This window comes from Tiliqua scincoides, chromosome 3 (genome assembly GCF_035046505.1).
Source record: "Tiliqua scincoides isolate rTilSci1 chromosome 3, rTilSci1.hap2, whole genome shotgun sequence".
In the NCBI taxonomy this organism is placed as follows: domain Eukaryota; kingdom Metazoa; phylum Chordata; class Lepidosauria; order Squamata; family Scincidae; genus Tiliqua; species Tiliqua scincoides.
Window position 1 is genome coordinate 14,435,281 of NC_089823.1, and position 18,920 is coordinate 14,454,200.

The 18,920-nt window shown below is 45.3% G+C and overlaps 1 protein-coding gene across 1 annotated transcript in view; it reads left to right on the forward strand.

Annotated features, from left to right (window-relative positions):
• The first annotated feature begins 4,758 nt into the window (after positions 1-4,758).
• Positions 4,759-18,920, forward strand: part of AMOTL1 (angiomotin like 1) — a 73,611-nt gene continuing 59,449 nt past the window's right edge. Inside the window, exon 1 of the mRNA XM_066620731.1 lies at positions 4,759-4,913. Coding sequence (XP_066476828.1) covers positions 4,898-4,913 — 16 coding nt within the window. The 5' untranslated portion in view covers positions 4,759-4,897. The remainder of the gene's footprint in view (positions 4,914-18,920) is intronic.

Genomic DNA, 18,920 nt, shown 5'->3' on the forward strand with positions numbered 1-18,920 from the left:
GTAGCTAGAAGGGGTGCAGAGCGCTAAGGTTTGCAGGTGCCTGAAAGTGATGTTCAAACAGCCCCTCTCCCTCCCTTCAGAGCCATTCTGGGTGGTGGGAGCATAAGAACATAAGAAGAGCCCCACTGGATCAGGCCATAGGCCCATCTAGTTCAGATTCTTGTGTCTCAGAGTGGCCCACCAGATGCTTCAGAGAGCACACAAGGACAGCACACAAGGAGACCTGCATCCTGGTGTCATCCCTTGCATCTGGCATTCTGAGGTAGCCCATTTCTAAAATCAGGAGGTTGCACATTATACATTGTGGCCGTGATGGACTTTTTCTCCAGAAATTTGTCCAATCTCCTTTTAAAGGTATCTAGGCCAGATGCCATCACTACCACAGACCAACTACACACTGAGTAAAGAAATATTTTCTTTTGTCTGTCCTAACTCTTCCAGCACTCAATTTTAGATTTCCCCTGGTTCTGGTGTTGTGTGAGAGGGAAAAGAGCATCTCTCTATTTACTCTATCCATCCCCTGCATAATTTTGTATGTCTCAATCATGTCCCCCCTCAGGCACCTCTTTTCTAAACTGAAGAGCCCCAGACATTGTAGCCTTTCCTCATAAGGAAGGTGCCACAGCCCCATAATCATCTTAGTCGCTCTCTTTTGCACCTTTTCCATTTTAACTATATGCTTTTTGAGATGTGGCGACTGGAACTGGACACAATACTCCAGGTGTGTCCCTACCATCAATTTGTACAACAGTATTATAATATTAACTGTCTTATCCTCAATACCTTTTCTAATGATCGCTAGCATGGAATTGGCCTTCTTCACTGCCGCTGCACATTGGGTTGACACTTTCATTGAGCTATCCACCAGCACTCCAAGATCTCTCTCCTGATCTGTCACAGACAGCTCAGAACCCATTAGCCTATATGTGAAGTTTTGGTTTTTTGCCCCGACATGCATTACTTTACACTTAATTGCATTACCTGAGGGCTGGGGATAAGAATAGGCCCTCAGTTTGGCTGTACTTGTCCTAAGAGGCGACTAAACAGCCACCAGGTACGAGATGCCCTCGTAGATGGGACTCCTTTGCCTGGGAAGGCAGCTCATCTGAGACAAAGAAAACTCTGATCCCTAACCTCCACTGCCTTGTGGCTACATTCAGTTATGGAAAAGGCTTCAGGAGTCAACCTCGAGGCAAAATCCGGAGCCGGAGTCCCTGAGGCAGTTCATCATGTTCATGTTGGCAACCTTCAGTCTCAAAAGACTATGGTATCGCGCTCTGAATGGAGGCAGTTCATGGCTGAACACATTCTGGCAACTCCTGCAATGCCGCTGGAACCGTATTGGCTTCTGCCTTTCCATTGGACCATTTCAGCGACGTGGAGAGGGGGGATTTGCTGCATGGGAAACAGTCTATCCTCCATATCTACTTTACCCAGGCTTTGCGCACTGGAGAGGACACTCTGTTCCAGAATCACCATTCAGAGCATGATACCATAGTCTTCCGAGACTGAAGGGTGCCAACACACAATTACATTCAGATGTAAAGTACACTTACATTGAAATGGAGGTGTATGCCCTATTCAGATCCCTCCTTTGGGATCCCTAGATGAATGTATAACTCCATCAGAATAATGTGGAGGTAGCACCAGTTGTCTAGCATGATGGGGCTGGCGCTGTAGAGCTTTGTTTGCAGAAGGTCCCAGTTTCAGCATCTCCAGAAAAGGCTGGAAGACTCTTGTCTGAAACCTTGAGGAGCTGTTGTTCTTCATACTGAGCCAGCTGGACCAATGCTCTGAACTGGTATAAGGTAGCTTCGTTTTATTCAATTGAATGAACTGGCACCTCTAGATGAGAGTTGTATATAGATCTCTATATGCGACAACTGCATTTTGTGAGATTTTTGATGACCCTCTTTTGAGATTGGGGATTCCTGAGAATTTGAAACATGATTCTCAGTATCAGTCTTAACCCAGCACAGGCACTGGCAGAGCAAATGGCAAGAGTGATTTCTCCTGCTCGAACTGTTTAGGTCCTGTGAGGTCTTTGTATGGAGTGGATCCCGAACACACCCAAATGCTGGTGCCGAAACATGCTTTAGAAGAGACACATCACAGCAGCTGTGCTGTGAGGCCAGAGTCACAGCTTTTGTCACCCTGCATCTGGCGTGCAACTATTACAACCAGGAATCCAATTCCATTTGATGTTCTTTAAAAAAAAATCCCCAACTGTTTGTTCAGATTACTTAGTGGCCATCCAGCTGTGAGAACTGGCTTTTCCCCCCCTCTGTCTCATTCTGACCTCATCGAAGTTTGGAATGGATCCAAGGAGCTGGTGCTCTGCCTCACAGCATCCTCTGTCAGAAACAAAAGAGGTCAAATTATTAAAGGAAACAAAGAAATGGGCACTCCTCTTTCAAATGGAGAAAACAGATGTGCAGTGACTTTTCTTGGGGCTGTTTCCAGTTGTAGCACTGTACACCAGAGAAGGCGCATAGAGGGAATATGTTATAAATATGTACATTCATCACCATGGCAAAGTTCTCACGGTGCCTGTTAATTGGAGGGGTTAGAATACAGATCTCTTTCAGTGCCTACCGGATTCTGGTGACTACAGGCCAGGTGGTAGCTAGGATTGCTTGAAATGCAACTTGCAGATGGAACTTTGGGACTCCTGTTCCCAAGCAGTGCATGAAATTAGCAGCTCTCTTCTGCTCTTGATGTAAAACAGTTTCAGTAGGTGGATTAACTGTAAAATGTGCTACAACAAGCGATTCTTTGGGGAGGGGGAGAATGTGGCTTGTGACTAATCAGAACTTGTGGCTCCTTTTCCGTGTATGACGGGGTGAAAAGGATGGTAAGTGACTCTTTTTTCTTTTCTTTATTATGATTTGACTTGTAAGTTGCCCAGCTGGATGGGAAGGGTCTGTGTGAAGGGAAAGATTCTATATTGAAAGGCCGCCCAAGGGCACAGTGGACAAGGCCAGCTGTACCTATTTCATGGCAGAAAATTGCACATTACAGTATTTAATTCAGTGTTCTTCAGCCTGTGAGTCATGATCCCAATGGGGTTGCGAAGCTTCATTTGGGGGGTCGCAGCAACTTTTCAAAGTCTGTGCAAGAGCGGGCTTGGATCCAGTTCAATAATAGTATTGCCTTATCAAAACAGAGTTCTTGATATAATCCTGTACAGCCTCTTCTTGCTGTCTTGACTTGCAGCTCCTAAGGCCGGATTTGCTCGGGCTGCTACCTCACAGGGTTCTTGTGAAGACACTAGAGGTGGGTGAAACGGGGACGGAGTGGGCGTCGACAGCGGCAGCGTTGAGAAGATAGGGTCATGGGAGGGATCAGCAGTGGGTTCCCTGTTTCATTATTTATTTATGGGTGTCATGGCACAAAAACAGTTGAAGACCAGTGATTTAATTGGTGGACTGCTTTAATTGACCTGGTGGAGTGCCATTTGGATTTTCTGGCTCAGGCAGTGAGATGCTTTGGGTGGGTTCTGGTGTTGGTGGGACATTGCTGAGCTTTGCTCATGGAGGCATATAACACTTCTACGTGGGTTTTCTATCAATCAGGGTTGGAGGGTGGTTTTTGTACCCTCACTTGTAAAACATACCCAATTCAGTGTGCTACTTTCCCCCATAGGAATACGGGCAACCATAAATGGGAGAAGGGATGCACCTATGTATTTGATTTTATTTCTGCACCCCTTTCGATCCAGAAGTTTTCCCATGGTGGCCATAAAATACAATGACAATGGATCTGTGCTCATTCCTCCTGACGCTATGGCATCGTTTGTAGCAGTCCCCTCCCCAGGCAGCCCTCCCCCATTCTCATGAAGCTGTCATATCCACCCCCTTTCACCCCTTCTCATCCCTTGACTACTAGCCATTGGTTTAATTGATTTTATTCATGTTGATACAAGTGGCCCATCCCCTTCGGAGCCACTCTGGGTGGGGGTGCAAGCACTAAGTTTTGCAGGCACCTGAATGCATGGTACAAGCGCCCTCTCCCCTTTGGAGCCATTATGGGCAGGGGTGCCAAGCACCAAGTCTTGCAGGGAGCCTCACCACGAGAAAGGGTGCAAAGTTTTGCAGGTAGCCTCACTGCAGCATGCAAGTGGCCCCTCCTCTTTGGAGTCCCCTCCTCTTTGGTGTCGGGAGCAAAACAGAGGCCTTCGCCTTGAATGGCTCCGAAGGGGAAGAGGAGTGGCTGCTTACACGCCACCCTGAGGCTCCCTGCAAATCTTAGGGCGCAATCCTGACCCACTTTCCAGCACTAACATAAGGGCAATGCAACTTCAAGGTAAGGGAGCAATTCCCTTACCCTGAGGAGGCCTTCGTGACGGCATCCTAACTGCAGGATGCAGCACCTGCCCCACTGGCATAGCTATGCCAGTGCTAGAAAGTTGGTTAGGACTGCACCTTTAGTGCTTTGACTCCCTCTAGCTATGCCACTGGACTGGACCAAGGTCATTCAAGATGTGTTTCTTGGACACACAAACATGCAAGATGGTTCTTTCTTTCTTTCTTTCTTTCTTTCTTTCTTTCTTTCTTTCTTTCTTTCTTTCTTCCTTCCTTCCTTCCTTCCTTCCTTCCTTCCTTCTCCCTGCCTGCCTGCATCCGCGGAGATGCTCAGTTCCCACCCTAGCAACTTTCAGTCCTGCCAGTGCACGCGTGGCGCTAGGACCTGGGGACCCGCGGGGCGATGATGTGCTGTGTGTGCATGTGGGTTGGAAGCGGCGGCGGCGGAGCGGGTAGAATTACGCTGGCCCTTCCAGCCCCTTCTCCTCCTCCTCCCACCGCCGCTTTCCAGGAGCTGCCCTGCCGGGGAGAGACCCGCTGCGCGATCGCCGGAGCGCATACATGGGCCAAGCTTAGGACCCAGAGAAGTGGCTATGATCTGGGCAGTAGGTAAACGCTCGCACATTCCTGGCATTCCAGAGGGAGAAGCGGGGCTTTGATCTCCCCCTTTCTGGGGGGGGGGGATGGCGGGGTGGGCTCTGGGCTGCCAGCTTTGCATACTGTCAAAGCCGGGACGCTGCCAACCACTTTTCCCCTGCCTGGTCACTTTCTTTTTTTTTTTTTTTTTTTTGGGGGGGGGGGAGCTGAGTGGTGCCAACTTTGGGTGGATCGCTGAGTTTCTCCGAGTGGGGAGTGCAAAGAGGTCCTAAGATGAGAATTCTGTCTGTGCATTGGGGTGGGGGGTTCCTGTTTATACCAATCACAGTTTGCCCCCTGATCTTCTGGAAAGATGGAGAGGGGAGATGGGAAGTGGCTTGCAGAGCTTCTGCACAGGGCCGGCTTTAAGCCAGTGGGACCAACTGGTCCCAATTGGATCCCTGCACTTAATGGGGGGGGGGCCAAACTAGAGTGATCTACTCTGGGCTTGTATGCAGTTTTATATTCAAATGTGCTTAGGTCCATCTAGTCCATGGACTCACATGCAGTGGCATAGCTAGAGGGGATGCAAAGCACCAAGTTTTGCAGGGAGCCTCACCAGGGCATGCAAGTGCACCCCCTTCAGAACCATTCCAGGCATATGCCTCCATTTTGCACCCAGAATAACTCCAAAGGGGTGGGGAACAGGACACTTGCACGCAATGGTGAGGCTCCCTGCAAAACTTGGTGCTTTGCGCTCCGTCTAGCTACACCACTGCTCAAATGTACTTTTGAAGCACGCATTTGGATGGCTTTCAATTGAACCACAAAGATATAAAGTCTGTACTCAACGTTATTTATAGCTCTAAGATTCTACAGACCTTGGCTGAGAATCTGGGCCCCACCAACGGTGTTTCCAGTTGGGCCCCTGAACAGCTCCCAAGGCCAGCCCACCCTCTCCAGCTCGGATATTCACAACGATCTGGAAAGTCAAAGTTACTACTTGTGCCCTGGAAGCCTTCTGACATATGGTGGGAAAGGGGTTGACTCCCCCCCTCCCCACACACATACTTTCTTTATTTTTTGGTATGGTCAAGAGGTGGAGAAAATTTCTTCTGTCTGATCATCACAGTGAAACTTGAATGGAGGCTTCTTGATAGTTCATCTGACTCAGACAATAAGGACTGCCGGGAGAGGAGGCTGCCTGTCTCTGAACTTCAGGCATCTGGGGTTTTTTCTTCTCCTTTTCCAGAGATTGGTGTTTTTATGGATGTCACATGCTTGCAGGAAAGTCATGGTGAAGAAGAAAAATTGCATTGAGCATTAGGCGGGTTCTTGGAAAGAGCAGCTACTTTGTTTATTTTGGATGCCAGATTTAAACTGATGCAGTAACAGAATGAAGTTAAACTATGGTGAGAAAGCCAACAAGCAGTAAACCAAATAACTGCAGTACTGTGAAAGCACAGGCAGACAGGTATGCATGTGTGTAGCTGTGGGTTGCTTTAGGTGGGGAGGTTGCTTTAGCACTGGGGAGGTTGCTTTAGCTCTGCATTGCTAAATTGCTAAATACACATTGCAGTGTGTATACATTATGATGCTTCAGCAAGTGAGATAGGGGGATTTCCCCTCTTACTCCCTCATAATGAATTCAGGGATAAATTGAATTAATCCCTCATTGCCAAATGTTGTTACCTTTCCCGGCTCAGGAAAATCTGGTGTCTTTTAAAACAGTTCTCGCCATGACATTTTTTTTTTTTTAAACAGATAGGCCCCTGGTCTTTTCAGAGGTTCTTGGCAGATGGGCACCTGCCACTTAAGCGTTTCTCATGGCCTCATCTTCATGCCAGGAAGTGGTTCAGCTGCTTACCATGTAACTGTTAAAGCCACAACAGCCTATCTGTTGAAAAGCTGGCAACACTCATCCAAGGGCCACAACACAACACAGAAATGATGGTTGGCTACCATGCTTAATGGTTAAAACTGGAGATGCTGCGCCACTCAAGCCTGCCCAGGTTTATTATTGCTCCCCTAATAGCTCTTCTTCTTAATTCTAGATGTGCTGGAGCATGGTTACTTAAAGGATAAAAATACATGTTTTTCCATGATGAGAGTCCTTATTTCCTCACTTATTCCAGTTAAAAGTCAGAGTTTAGGTTCCAATAAAATTTATTATTATAATTTGTTACCATGGCAAGGAGTCATTTAGATATCCTGATTCAGGGATGCACATGTTTTGGGCTGGGCCTGTTCATATCCCCTCCCACAATTAGGTGCTCCTGGCAAAATATTAAGCTTTGATTCAATAATTGTTTATTGGACTAGATGTTGTTCCACTGAATTAAAAATGCTTGTGACAAATAAATAGAAGTTTCTTTTTTAGTGGGGTGGAGTTGTGCTATCTATGATACCATCATGAAGGCCCATTCACATCAGAGGTTTTGGAATATATGGGTAACCATATTAGCAATGGCAAGATGTCATCATTTTACAGTACTGTTTACAAGTTATATTTCTGGGAAATTGTGGTTCAAACTGCTTTCAGTCATGTGGCTAGGGCTGACATCTGTTTGCTTTTGAAAAATTTGGCAGCCTGCACTACATAACTCTGTACAAAGCTCTCTTCCCTCAAGAAAGTGGTTTATGTGTGTGTTTTAAAAAGGGAGCTGCAGGCAAAGTGTCTCTAATCATGTACAGAGTGACTTTCCTTTATGAAGACCAAGAGAGTAAAATTTTGCCCTGAAAACAACTCAACTCATGGAGTTGATTGTGATTCAGTTCAGTTAACTAGTTGAGTAGTTGGAGCATACACCTGGAGCATAATTTGTATTGGCAACCTTCAGTCTCGAAAGACTATGGTATTGCGCTCTGAAAGGTGGTTCTGGCACAGCGTCTAGTGTGGCTGAAAAGGCCAATCCGAGAGTGACAATCCCTTCCACACCGGGAGCAAGTGCAGTCTGTCCCTGGTCTGTCTCCCTGGCTATGGGCCTTCCTTCTTTGCCTCTTAGCCTCAGACTGTTGGCAAAGTGTCTCTTCAAACTGGGAAAGGCCATGCTGCACAGCCTGCCTCCAAGCGGGCCGCTCAGAGGCCAGGGTTTCCCACTTGTTGAGGTCCACTCCTAAGGCCTTCAGATCCCTCTTGCAGATGTCCTTGTATCGCAGCTGTGGTCTACCTGTAGGGTGCTTTCCTTGCACGAGTTCTCCATAGAGGAGATCCTTTGGGATCCGGCCATCATCCATTCTCACGACATGACCAAGCCAACGCAGGCGTCTCTGTTTCAGCAGTGAATACATGCTAGGGATTCCAGCACGTTCCAGGACTGTGTTGTTTGGAACTTTGTCCTGCTAGGTGATGCCGAGGATGCGTCGGAGGCAGCGCATGTGGAAAGCGCTCAGTTTCCTCTCCTGTTGTGAGCGAAGAGTCCATGACTCGCTGCAGTACAGAAGTGTACTCAGGACGCAAGCTCTGTAGACCTGGATCTTGGTATGTTCCGTCAGCTTCTTGTTGGACCAGACTCTCTTTGTGAGTCTGGAAAACGTGGTAGCTGCTTTACCGATGCGCTTGTTTAGCTCAGTATCGAGAGAATGAGTGTCGGAGATCGTTGAGCCAAGGTACACAAAGTCATGGACAACCTCCAGTTCATGCTCAGAGATTGTAATGCAGGGAGGTGAGTCCACATCCTGAACCATGACCTGTGTTTTCTTCAGGCTGATTGTCAGTCCAAAATCTTGGCAGGCCTTGCTAAAACGATCCATGAGCTGCTGGAGATCTTTGGCAGAGTGGGTAGTGACAGCTGCATCGTCGGCAAAGAGGAAGTCACGCAGACGTTTCAGCTGGACTTTGGATTTTGCTCTCAGTCTGGAGAGGTTGAAGAGCTTTCCGTCTGATCTGGTCCGGAGATAGATGCCTTCTGTTGCAGTTCCAAAGGCCTGCTTCAGCAGGACAGCAAAGAAAATCCCAAACAAGGTTGGTGCAAGAACACAGCCCTGCTTCACTCCGCTTCGGATGTCAAAAGGGTCTGATGTGGAGCCATCGAAGACAACAGTGCCCTTCATGTCCTTGTGGAAAGATCTGATGATGCTGAGGAGCCTGGGTGGACATCCAATCTTGGGGAGAATCTTGAAGAGGCCGTCTCTGCTGACCAGGTCGAAAGCCTTTGTGAGATCTATGAAGGCTATAAAGAGTGGCTGTCGTTGTTCCCTGCATTTCTCCTGCAGTTGTCTAAGGGAGAATACCATATCAGTGGTGGACCTGTTGGCTCGGAATCCACACTGCGATTCTGGATAGACGCTCTCTGCAAGTACCTGGAGCCTCTTTAGTACAACTCGGGCAAACAGCTTTCCTACAACGCTAAGGAGAGAGATGCCGCGGTAGTTGTTGCAGTCACCCCTGTCACCTTTGTTCTTGTACAGCGTGATGGAGCATAATGCCGATGTACAAATCAATGGTAAGGCCACATCTGGAGTATTGCGTCCAGTTCTGGCCGCAACATCTCAAAAAGGATATAGTGGAAATGGAAAAAGTGCAAAAGAGAATAACTAAAATGATTACTGGGCTGGGGTATCTCTGTTATGAGGAAATTCTGCAGTGTTTGGGGCTCTTCAGTCTAGAAAAAAGGTGCCTGAGAGGGAACATGATTGAGACGTACAAAATTATACAGAGGATGGATAGAGTGGATAGAGATACGCTCTTTTCAGAACCAGGGGACATCTGCTAAAATTGAGTGTTGGGAGAGTTAGGAGAGACAAAAGAAAATATTTCTTTAGCTAGCATGTAATTTGTCTGTGGAACTCCTTGCCATAGGATGTGGGGATGGCATCTGGCCTAGATGCCTTTAAAAGGGAATTGGACAAATTTCTGGAGGAAAAGTCCATCACGGGTTACAAGTAGGATAGGTATGTGCAAGCTCCTGATTTTGGAAGTAGGCTACCTCAGAATGCTAGATGCAGGGGAAGGCACCAGGACGCAGGTTATGTCTTGCTGACTTGTGTGCTCCCAGAAGCATTTGGTGAGCCACTTTGAAATACAGGAAGCTGGACTAGATGGGCCATTGTCCTGATTCAGAGGGGCTCTTATGTTAGTTTAACTATTAGTGTATAAAGAATTTAAGAAAGATTTACGATAATGCATGGATTTCTATCAGCATACATTGCTACAAAACTGAACCATGACTTATGAACAGACTGTAAAGTAGTAACTGAATTCTCTCTCTGCAACAAAAATCTGGCACCTTCTAAAAGCAGTGGAAAGTTAGGGGGAGGGGTTCATGCATATATTTCCAGAAGTTCTTATCAACTGAGATCTCAAGGCATCTGTTGAACTAAGCTCATCATCACATTAAGGTCTTCAAACTACTTTTTCTGTACCACCCATGACAATATGACATTTTGCATGAGAATCCTACATTTGAATTTTACATAAGAACATAAGAACAGCCCCACTGGATCAGGCCATAGGCCCATCTAGTCCAGCTTCCTGTATCTCTCAGTGGCCCACCAAATGCCCCAGGGAACACACCAGATAACAAGAGACCTGCATCCTGGTGCCCTCCCGTGCATTGGCATTCTGACATAGCCCATTTCTAAAATCAGGAGGTTGCACATACACATCATGGCATGTAACCCGTAATGGATTTTTCCTCAGGAAACGTGTCCAATCCCCTTTTAAAGGCATCCAGGCCAGATGCCGTCACCACATCATGTGGCATGGAGTTCCACACACCAACCACACGCTGAGTAAAGAAATATTTCCTTTTGTCTGTCCTAACTCTCCCAACACTCAATTTTAGTGGATGTCCCCTAGTTCTGGTGTTAGGTGAGAGTGTAAAGAGCATCTCTCTATCCACTTTATCCTTCCCATGCATAATTTTGTATGTCTCAATCATGTCCCCCCTCAGGCTCTTTTCTAGGCTGAAGAGGCCCAAATGCCATAGCTTTTCCTCATAAGGAAGGTGCCCCAGTCCAGTAATCCTTAGTCGCTCTCTTTTGCACCTTTTCCATTTCCACTATGTCCTTTTTGCGATGTGGCGACCAGAACTGGACACAATACTCCAGGTGTGGCCTTACCCTCGATTTGTACAATGGTATTATAATATTAGCCATTTTGTTCTCAATACCTTTTGTGTCTGCTAACCTTGATTGGCTTTGGATCAAATACGAAGTTCTGCAGTTTTGCTTCCTGCTTAGAGTAAACAACAAACACATTTTAAAAAAACCCCAATATACTCCCGGGGAAACATGCACTTCACCAAGTTGGAAGCTGGCTGCAGGATTCTATACCCAGCCCTCCCTTTCCTTTGTGCAGCTGGTCCTACCTGCAGTCCAGTATTTTATAGGGAAAGGCTGCAGCTTTGTGGTAACATGTATGCTTGGATGCAGAATCCTAGGTTCAAGCCCTGGCATCTTCAGATAGTGCTTGGAAATTCGTGCCTGAAACCCTGGAGAGCTGCTGCCAGTCAGTGCAGATGTGATACTAAGCTACATGGGTCATTTGCCTGATTCAGTATATTATAAGATAGCTTCATAGGTTCTCATAATGTTCAGACAGAAGGTATGCAGGAAAAGTACACATACTTTGGGACAGTCAATAGAATTTGGCTTTTTGCCTCATTAACACTTTTGGAAGACCACAGCAGGCCAGCAGAAGAAGTTTTCAGCAAGGAAAGTGCAATCCCAATAGAGGTTTAAACATGTCCTACCTTTGGAATGTGGTCCTGATGTATCTAGGAGCTTTTTAAAGTGTAAAGAACCCCAGACTAGACAACAATGTACTTAACATCACCTCTAGTTTGGCCTTGAAAGTACCATATGTCTTTTCGGGTGAGAACAGCACAGTGTACCTCTGCTTTTAGTTCATAAAAAAGTTTACTTCAGCCATCAGATGATTGGGAAACACTGAGCTATGATAGGATTTAGATATGGGAAACCCAAGCTCTGTCAAATCCCTGCCAAGTCAGAAAACTTATCAGATAACCTTGGGCAGGAAAATAGTCTCTCTTACCTCACCTCAACAGGTTGTTATGAGCATAGAATGAGTTCTTTAACCCCAGGTAGGATGCACTGCATTCCCTGGAGATCATGGGGCTACAGATGCACTCTAAGTAAATTGTATTTTAAAGTAATACATGAATATGTTTCCTTTTATCAAAATACTTTGCGACTCCATCAGGTGCACTCGTATAAAGGATAAAAACAGGGGCATAAAATAATAATGGAAGCATATCCAAGTCTGGGTGTCCTTTTGAAATAAGTAGTGTATAGAAAAGTATTGCGCAAACCAGCCCTTTTTGAAAAGAATGTGGAATGTAACACCAAACACAACGTGAAAATGACGTTAATCAGGAGCTACGGGGGCCCAATTGGAAACACTTTTGCAGGGCTCCCTCTACAATTTTTTTTAGCTCTTCGCTTCAATGGAACCAGACCAAGAAAAAAACAACCCATTACTTCTGTGCAGGTAGATAGGACTCCTGTACCTTTAGTGGTGCAGTGCGCCTGCAGCGCTCCCCGACTCTTGCCCATCACCACCCTTTCTGCAGCAGCTTGCTCTGGAGTGAGACTGGGGAGAGGATGGAACTGAGAGCTGTGAGGGTGAGGAAAGAGCGAAGTGCCCATCTGTATGGCGATGGGCCACACAGATCTCGGCTGCCATCTGTGTGGCACCAATCTGAATCCAGTTGGAAGCAATGGTGGGCAGGAGCTGTTTCCAAAGTGACTAATTTCAGGCCAGTTGTAAGCAGCAGTGGGTGGAAGGGCAGTTCGGGGGCCCCCACCGTGCGCGGGGCCCAAGTGGGCAAAATTGCTCCATTTGCCTAAAAGCCGGCCCTGATATTAATAATAAGTGTAGATTGTATTGGCAACCTTCAGTCTCGAAAGACTATGGTATCGCGCTCTGAAAGGTGGTTCTGGCACAGCGTCTAGTGTGGCTGAAAAGGCCAATCCGGGAGTGACAATCCCTTCCACATCGGGAGCAAGTGCAGTCTGTCCCTGGTCTGTCTCCCTGGCTATGGGCCTTCCTTCTTTGCCTCAGACTGCTGGCAAAGTGTCTCTTCAAACTGGGAAAGGCCATGCTGCACAGCCTGCCTCCAAGCGGGCCGCTCAGAGCCAGGGTTTCCCACTTGTTGAGGTCCATCCCTAAGGCCTACAGATCCCTCTTGCAGATGTCCTTGTATTGCAGCTGTGGTCTACCTGTAGGGCGCTTTCCTTGCACGAGTTCTCCATAGAGGAGATCCTTTGGGATTCGGCCATCATCCATTCTCACGACATGACCAAGCCAATGCAGGCGTCTAAGTGTAGATATTGTACTGGAATGTCTGCTCTTTCACACCAATTATTGTTGCAGCCTAGTATGTTGTGTGTGTGTCTTAAGCTTTTGTTCTACAATCTACAGGGTACTTCTAAATTCTGCAAATATCTGTTATTTAACAAGGAGAACAAAGTCAGCCATTTAATCTATGTTTCAAAATTTGCCCCAGTTGTTGACTTTTATATTTTTAGCCCTGAATTGCAGACCTCCTTCCTATGGCAGTAAAAATGATTATTACAGTTAATTGCCATTTTAAAGTATAACATACACTACCATTGAGGCAGCCTGCATCTGTTTTGTAATAGCAGGTCACAAATGCCTTTCACAGTCAGGTTTGTTGAATGAATGCTGGTTTCTCATAGGTTCTGCAGCAGGAACAGTGTGATTTGCATAAGAAAAACCACACACTGACTTTAACAATGGGGTGGCTAATTGTAGAAGCAGTTCTGAGTAAATGATCCTAAAAGTTCTTTTCTTGGCTAACAGCCTGACAAAAAAGAAAGAGAAAAGAAAAGGCAAATTGTGTGTTGACTGCTCTAAATGCCAAACTTACAAGAGGGATTATCTTCCATTATTTACTTTCAGAGTTCTTTCAGGTTAGAAACAGCAGCTGAGGTTAAAGGGATTCAGGCTTCAGAACAATATGGGAGAAGTCCCATTGCAGATGATAGGGGTAAAAAAAAAAAACCATACAAAACAATTCTAACTCACTCTTTTGCACAATGAAGTGATATGACAATCTGTACAATACTGTACAATAATGCACAGTAAAGTTTGGTGATGGTAACAGTTGTGATTATATAGGATGGATCCATTAAATCACGGTAATTTAAATCATTGATTTAAGTCTTTGAGAAAAAAGACCAATTTTAAAATCAATTATCTAAATCAAGTTCCCAGTTTGCTAGTTAATCATTCCTGAATGGATGCTATAAAAATTGTCGGCCCAATTCTAACAAAGGGAAGTGCCAGCGGAACACATGTTCTGCTGGCGCTGCTGCAAAAGCGCCATAAAGCACTATGTGAGAGCGCAAAGCAGCAGGTAAAGGTAAGCCGATCCAGGGGGCAAGAAGAGGATAGAATGGGGAGCGGTGGGCAGAATAGGGTTGTGATGGGGCAGGGAGTGGGTGGTTCGGGTCTGGGGGGGGACAGGTTTGGTTGTAGCAGTGCACAATAAATACTGACCCCTTCCCAGACCTGATCCGCCTGTATGGATCAACACAGTCTGAGCTGACCCGTTATGGCTACTAGAGCTTACCCAAGGAGACCTCCAGCAGTCAAAAATCCCCCACAGGATACAAAAGAATAATCACCATGTGCGGATTTAGATAGGATTGAGCTATAAGTTAGTCTGCAACTCAAAGCCATTGTACTATAAAGAACTATCATTCAAAACTTCTGGTCATGCATCTCACATTCTTTGTCCACTACAGAACACATATATTTATATCTATGTCTAACATATATATTAGAGCTGGGAAAACGGTTGCAAAACAAAGGATTTCTGTTGGGTTTTCTCTTTACATAAAGCATGCTAAGCTTGACTACTCAGTGGAAGACTAAATGCCCAGAGCTTTCTAGAAGAAAGGGTTGGTAGTTACTTTGTAGAATAGTGTTTCTCTATAAGGTAGAAAGTAAATGTCCATGCATTCTTGCTGGTAGCCTAATTCAGGGGTTCTTAACCTTTTTTGTACAATTGCAGGCCCCCAATGGATTACCCAGTATGTCTCCATACCCCCTTTGCCAGCCTGTTGAAATCATCATCATGCCTACTAGGTACCAATATGACTTCAAAAGATGTCAATAGCTTACTTTACAGAAGAGAATCAGTTTGTATTTTTACCTGCATAGTCTTACCTGTACAGGATTGCAGTTTTTACCTGCATTACCGTAATACCTCAATTCATATTAATAACGATGATAGTAATCTAATATAACAACAATTAAAAAAAACACTGTCCATAGCTTGACTCCCATACCCGCATCATTTGGTTTCCATATCCCCAAGGGTCTTGTTTAGTAAAGGTCCTGATGTTTCCTGCTTCTCTATCATTGCTTCTGGCCCTTACTTATACTGACCCATTTCCTAGTAACTTCTAGTCACAACTGACTATTTAATCAGTTGTTCCCCTTTTCCAGCCCCAGCAATCTCATCATTTGCTTGTTAATAATTTTATGATTGCAGCTATTCTGATAATACCAAATAAAATAAGCCAAGTTTGATGGCTTGGGCAGAAAAGAGGAAACCACTAGATAAGAGCTGCTAATTGATTGTGCTCAGTAAATAAATAATAAAAAGGCGAATGTGGCTGGGAGTTACCAGGAAATGACTAATTAAAGGACCAACAACAGGGAGAAGCTGCAATAGTATTTTGTCAGTCCATGCTGGACAGGCTGGCACTGGGATTGTATTTAAAAGCAAAAATGTCACCACTTTTCAAAGATGGAAGGAAAAATACTGTATTGTACGCGGTGGGTTGGGACCCACTAGGTGTGTCGTGAACCAATTTCAGGTGGGTCCCCATTTATTTCAATATTTTATTTTTAATATATTAAACTTGGTGTGATGTGATGGTATGCGACTACGTTTGGGAAAATGTCACAGATCTGTACTTTTAACAGGCTACTATGAAGATGCTTTTAACAACGATAGTAAATAGGACTTACTCCTGGGACATGTGGGTAGGATTTCAGCCTAGGATTGTTAAAAATTATCCTGCATGATGGTGTCACTTCCGGTCCTGACATCACTTCAGGTGGGTCCTGACAGATTCTCATTCTAAAAAGTGGGGGCCTGGTGCTAAAAGAGTGAGAACCACTGCTTTGTACAGTGTAACTGAATGAACAAATGGTGTTACTTCTGGAGCAAAGTTAGGAGCTGTGGGGTCCAATGCAGAACCTTTTTGCTCCCCCCTCCCCCATGGGCCACCTTGCTCGCCAGGATGAGCAGCAGAGGTGGGTCATTCCACCTCACTGAGAGTGTGTCATAAAAGTTTAGAACTTGGCGTTTGGTCCAGAAATCGGAGTTGGTTGTCAGCGACTGGCTGCAGTTAGTGCAGCCCCTTGAACAGTCACAGTGTAGCGGGTTGATCTCTCTCACCTCTTGGTCATTCTTCGATGTGACTCTTTGAGGGAAAATCAGAAATTAGCCATTATATAAGTGACTCTCTGAAATTTAGTAACAGACAGTTGCAAATGAATGTTGACAATCCTTGGCAAGTTTGGGAAGGTCTGAAAATGCAAAGAAAGTAGTCGCTATTAGCAGTCACTTAAATGCAATTGTAAGCTTCTGCTTATGAATGTTATAAAAGTCAGGAGACGCATTTTCCGGCACTCACAATTCTGAGATGGTTGGTTGGCAACGTTCAGTCTCGAAAGACTATGGTATAAGCCTACAGCACCCAGTATTCCCAGGTCTCCAATCCAAGTACTAACCAGGCCTGACCCTGCTTAGCTTCCAAGATCAGACAAGATCAGGCCTGATCAGAAGATCAGGCAGGGTATCAGAAGGCGGCCATTTGCAGTAATTTTTCTGCTTGAATGAATAAATATTGCTATTTTGGAGAAGTGCCCTTGAGCACTTGTTGTCTTGTTGAGCGCTTGTCCTTGAGCACAAATGTAAATTAATTCAAATGTGTGGCAAGGAGAACATGCAAAGGCGTTTTTTCTCTTTCACTGGAAAGGAATAGAACATGATTTATTGCTGAGTGTAGCTGGCACGTGCAGATCTCACGTATCTTGAAAGTTGGCAATGCAGCATCTAGGAAACCTCTTCCTGAAAGTTCTTGGGGAAAAGGTTACACCTACAGCAGTAGTTTCCAAACTTTTTCTCACCAGGAACCACATTTCAAAATGACACTCTATTGGGGACCACCTAGGTTTACCAGACTGTTAGAAAAGATCTAGAAAGAAATATTATTACTGCAAAGAATATTATAAATAAATAAAACATTAACGAGAAAGACAAACCCTCAGGCATTTATCTTCCTATATTTGCACATGCTTGCAAACTGCAGGAGCTCAGCTGCTTGCAGGGCAGTTAGCAGCTATAGTATCTGATTTTTGAATAGTTTCAGTGCTTGAAGCTATTAGTTATTTGATCTTTCCTTCACCCTTTGGTGACCCACCAAAAATCAGGTCACAACCCCCAGTTTGGGAACTACTGATCTATAGAGTTTCCATTCTGTTGAACTACTTAGAGGAGATACTGTATGGACAGGATAGAGCTGTATATAAATTTAATAAAGGGTGTGTGTGTGTGTGTGTGTGTGTGTGTGTGTGTGTGTGTGTAAGTATATGATACATATATTTTTCATCTTGTATGAAAGCTTGTCTTAAGGGGAGCATTTATTCTGCGCATCTAAAACAGGAAACTATCTCTCGATTAATTTTGCAAATAACTCCTCTATCAAAGAGCCTTTTATTTTTATGAAGGTTTTTTCTTTTCTTTTTGGCTTTCACGGATGAATAATCCATTTCCACCCCAGTTTCCTCATAAAATTCAAATGTGAATGGAGAGCAGACTGACAGGCTGATCCAGAAAGCCTCTGGGCAGCCAATACATATGTCAGGTCCACAGGCAACTCAAAATTTGTAACGGAATGCATACATTGTATTAGAGTCACTGTCCAATCCTAACCAACCCCCTGCATGCCAATGCAACTGTGCCAACGGTGTGCAAGCTGCATCCTGCAGGGAGGCAACATGGTCCCTGCCCCATTCTTCCCCAGCCCTGTTCTATCTACCCACAGCTCATGCCTTGTGCCAACTTACCAATGTTAGGGCATCTGAGATTGCCATGGTTGCATGGCCACCACTGCTTGGTATTTCCAGCAGCAACCTGGTTCCATGCAACAGCATGACTTGCTTTGTGATGCTGGAAAGGCTGCTGTGCCACCAGAACGTGCATTCCAACGGTGCAATGGCCTGTTAGGATTGGGCCCTCCGTTTCAGTAGCCCCACTAAAATAGTCTTGATGCAGTAGCTCAGCATACCAGGCCTGCTGGGTGCAGCTCTGACCAAAATCCAAATGGAATCTTCCGTATGCATGCTAATTAACCTGAGCTCAATTGATGGGAAAGTCCTCTCATATGAACCTAACTGAAGTGAATGGAAGCAATGCGAGAGCACCATAGATTGTGCCCTCAGTGGATTATCTCTCCTATTCTGCCACCTTCAGTGACAGCCAAGGTCGCTCATCTGGACAACTTCCTCATCTTGCCTCACAGTAGGGTTGCCTCTGGACAGGTCCATTTTGCACATGCTACAGCTTCATCCATGACAGTTTCCTACAGAAGCAGTCAGTCTTACCAAGGAGGATCTGTAATACATGTGTTCTTTATGACCTGACATATACCTGACATATAGATGTAATACGTGTTCTTTATGACCTGAGACACAGCACCTGTTTATTTATTTGTTTGAGGTATTTTTACCTCATCTTTTGAAAACAGCATCAGAGTGGCTTACCATGAATCAGTTTAAAAATAAAAAGCAGTAACGTGAAAATGCTAACAAGCAATAAACAGCAGATTAAAAAAAGCCACAAAAAGCTGGTGGCTAAAAGCCAAGCAGCTCACATAAAAACAGCAGATTAGTTACGTTTTTATAGCTTCCTATCCCCCCCGGGGGGGCTGGGGTTAAGAATAGGCCCTCAGTTTGGCTGTACTTGTCCTAAGAGGTGACTAAACAGCCACTGGGTAGATGGGACTCCTTTGCCTGGGAAGGCAGCTCATCTG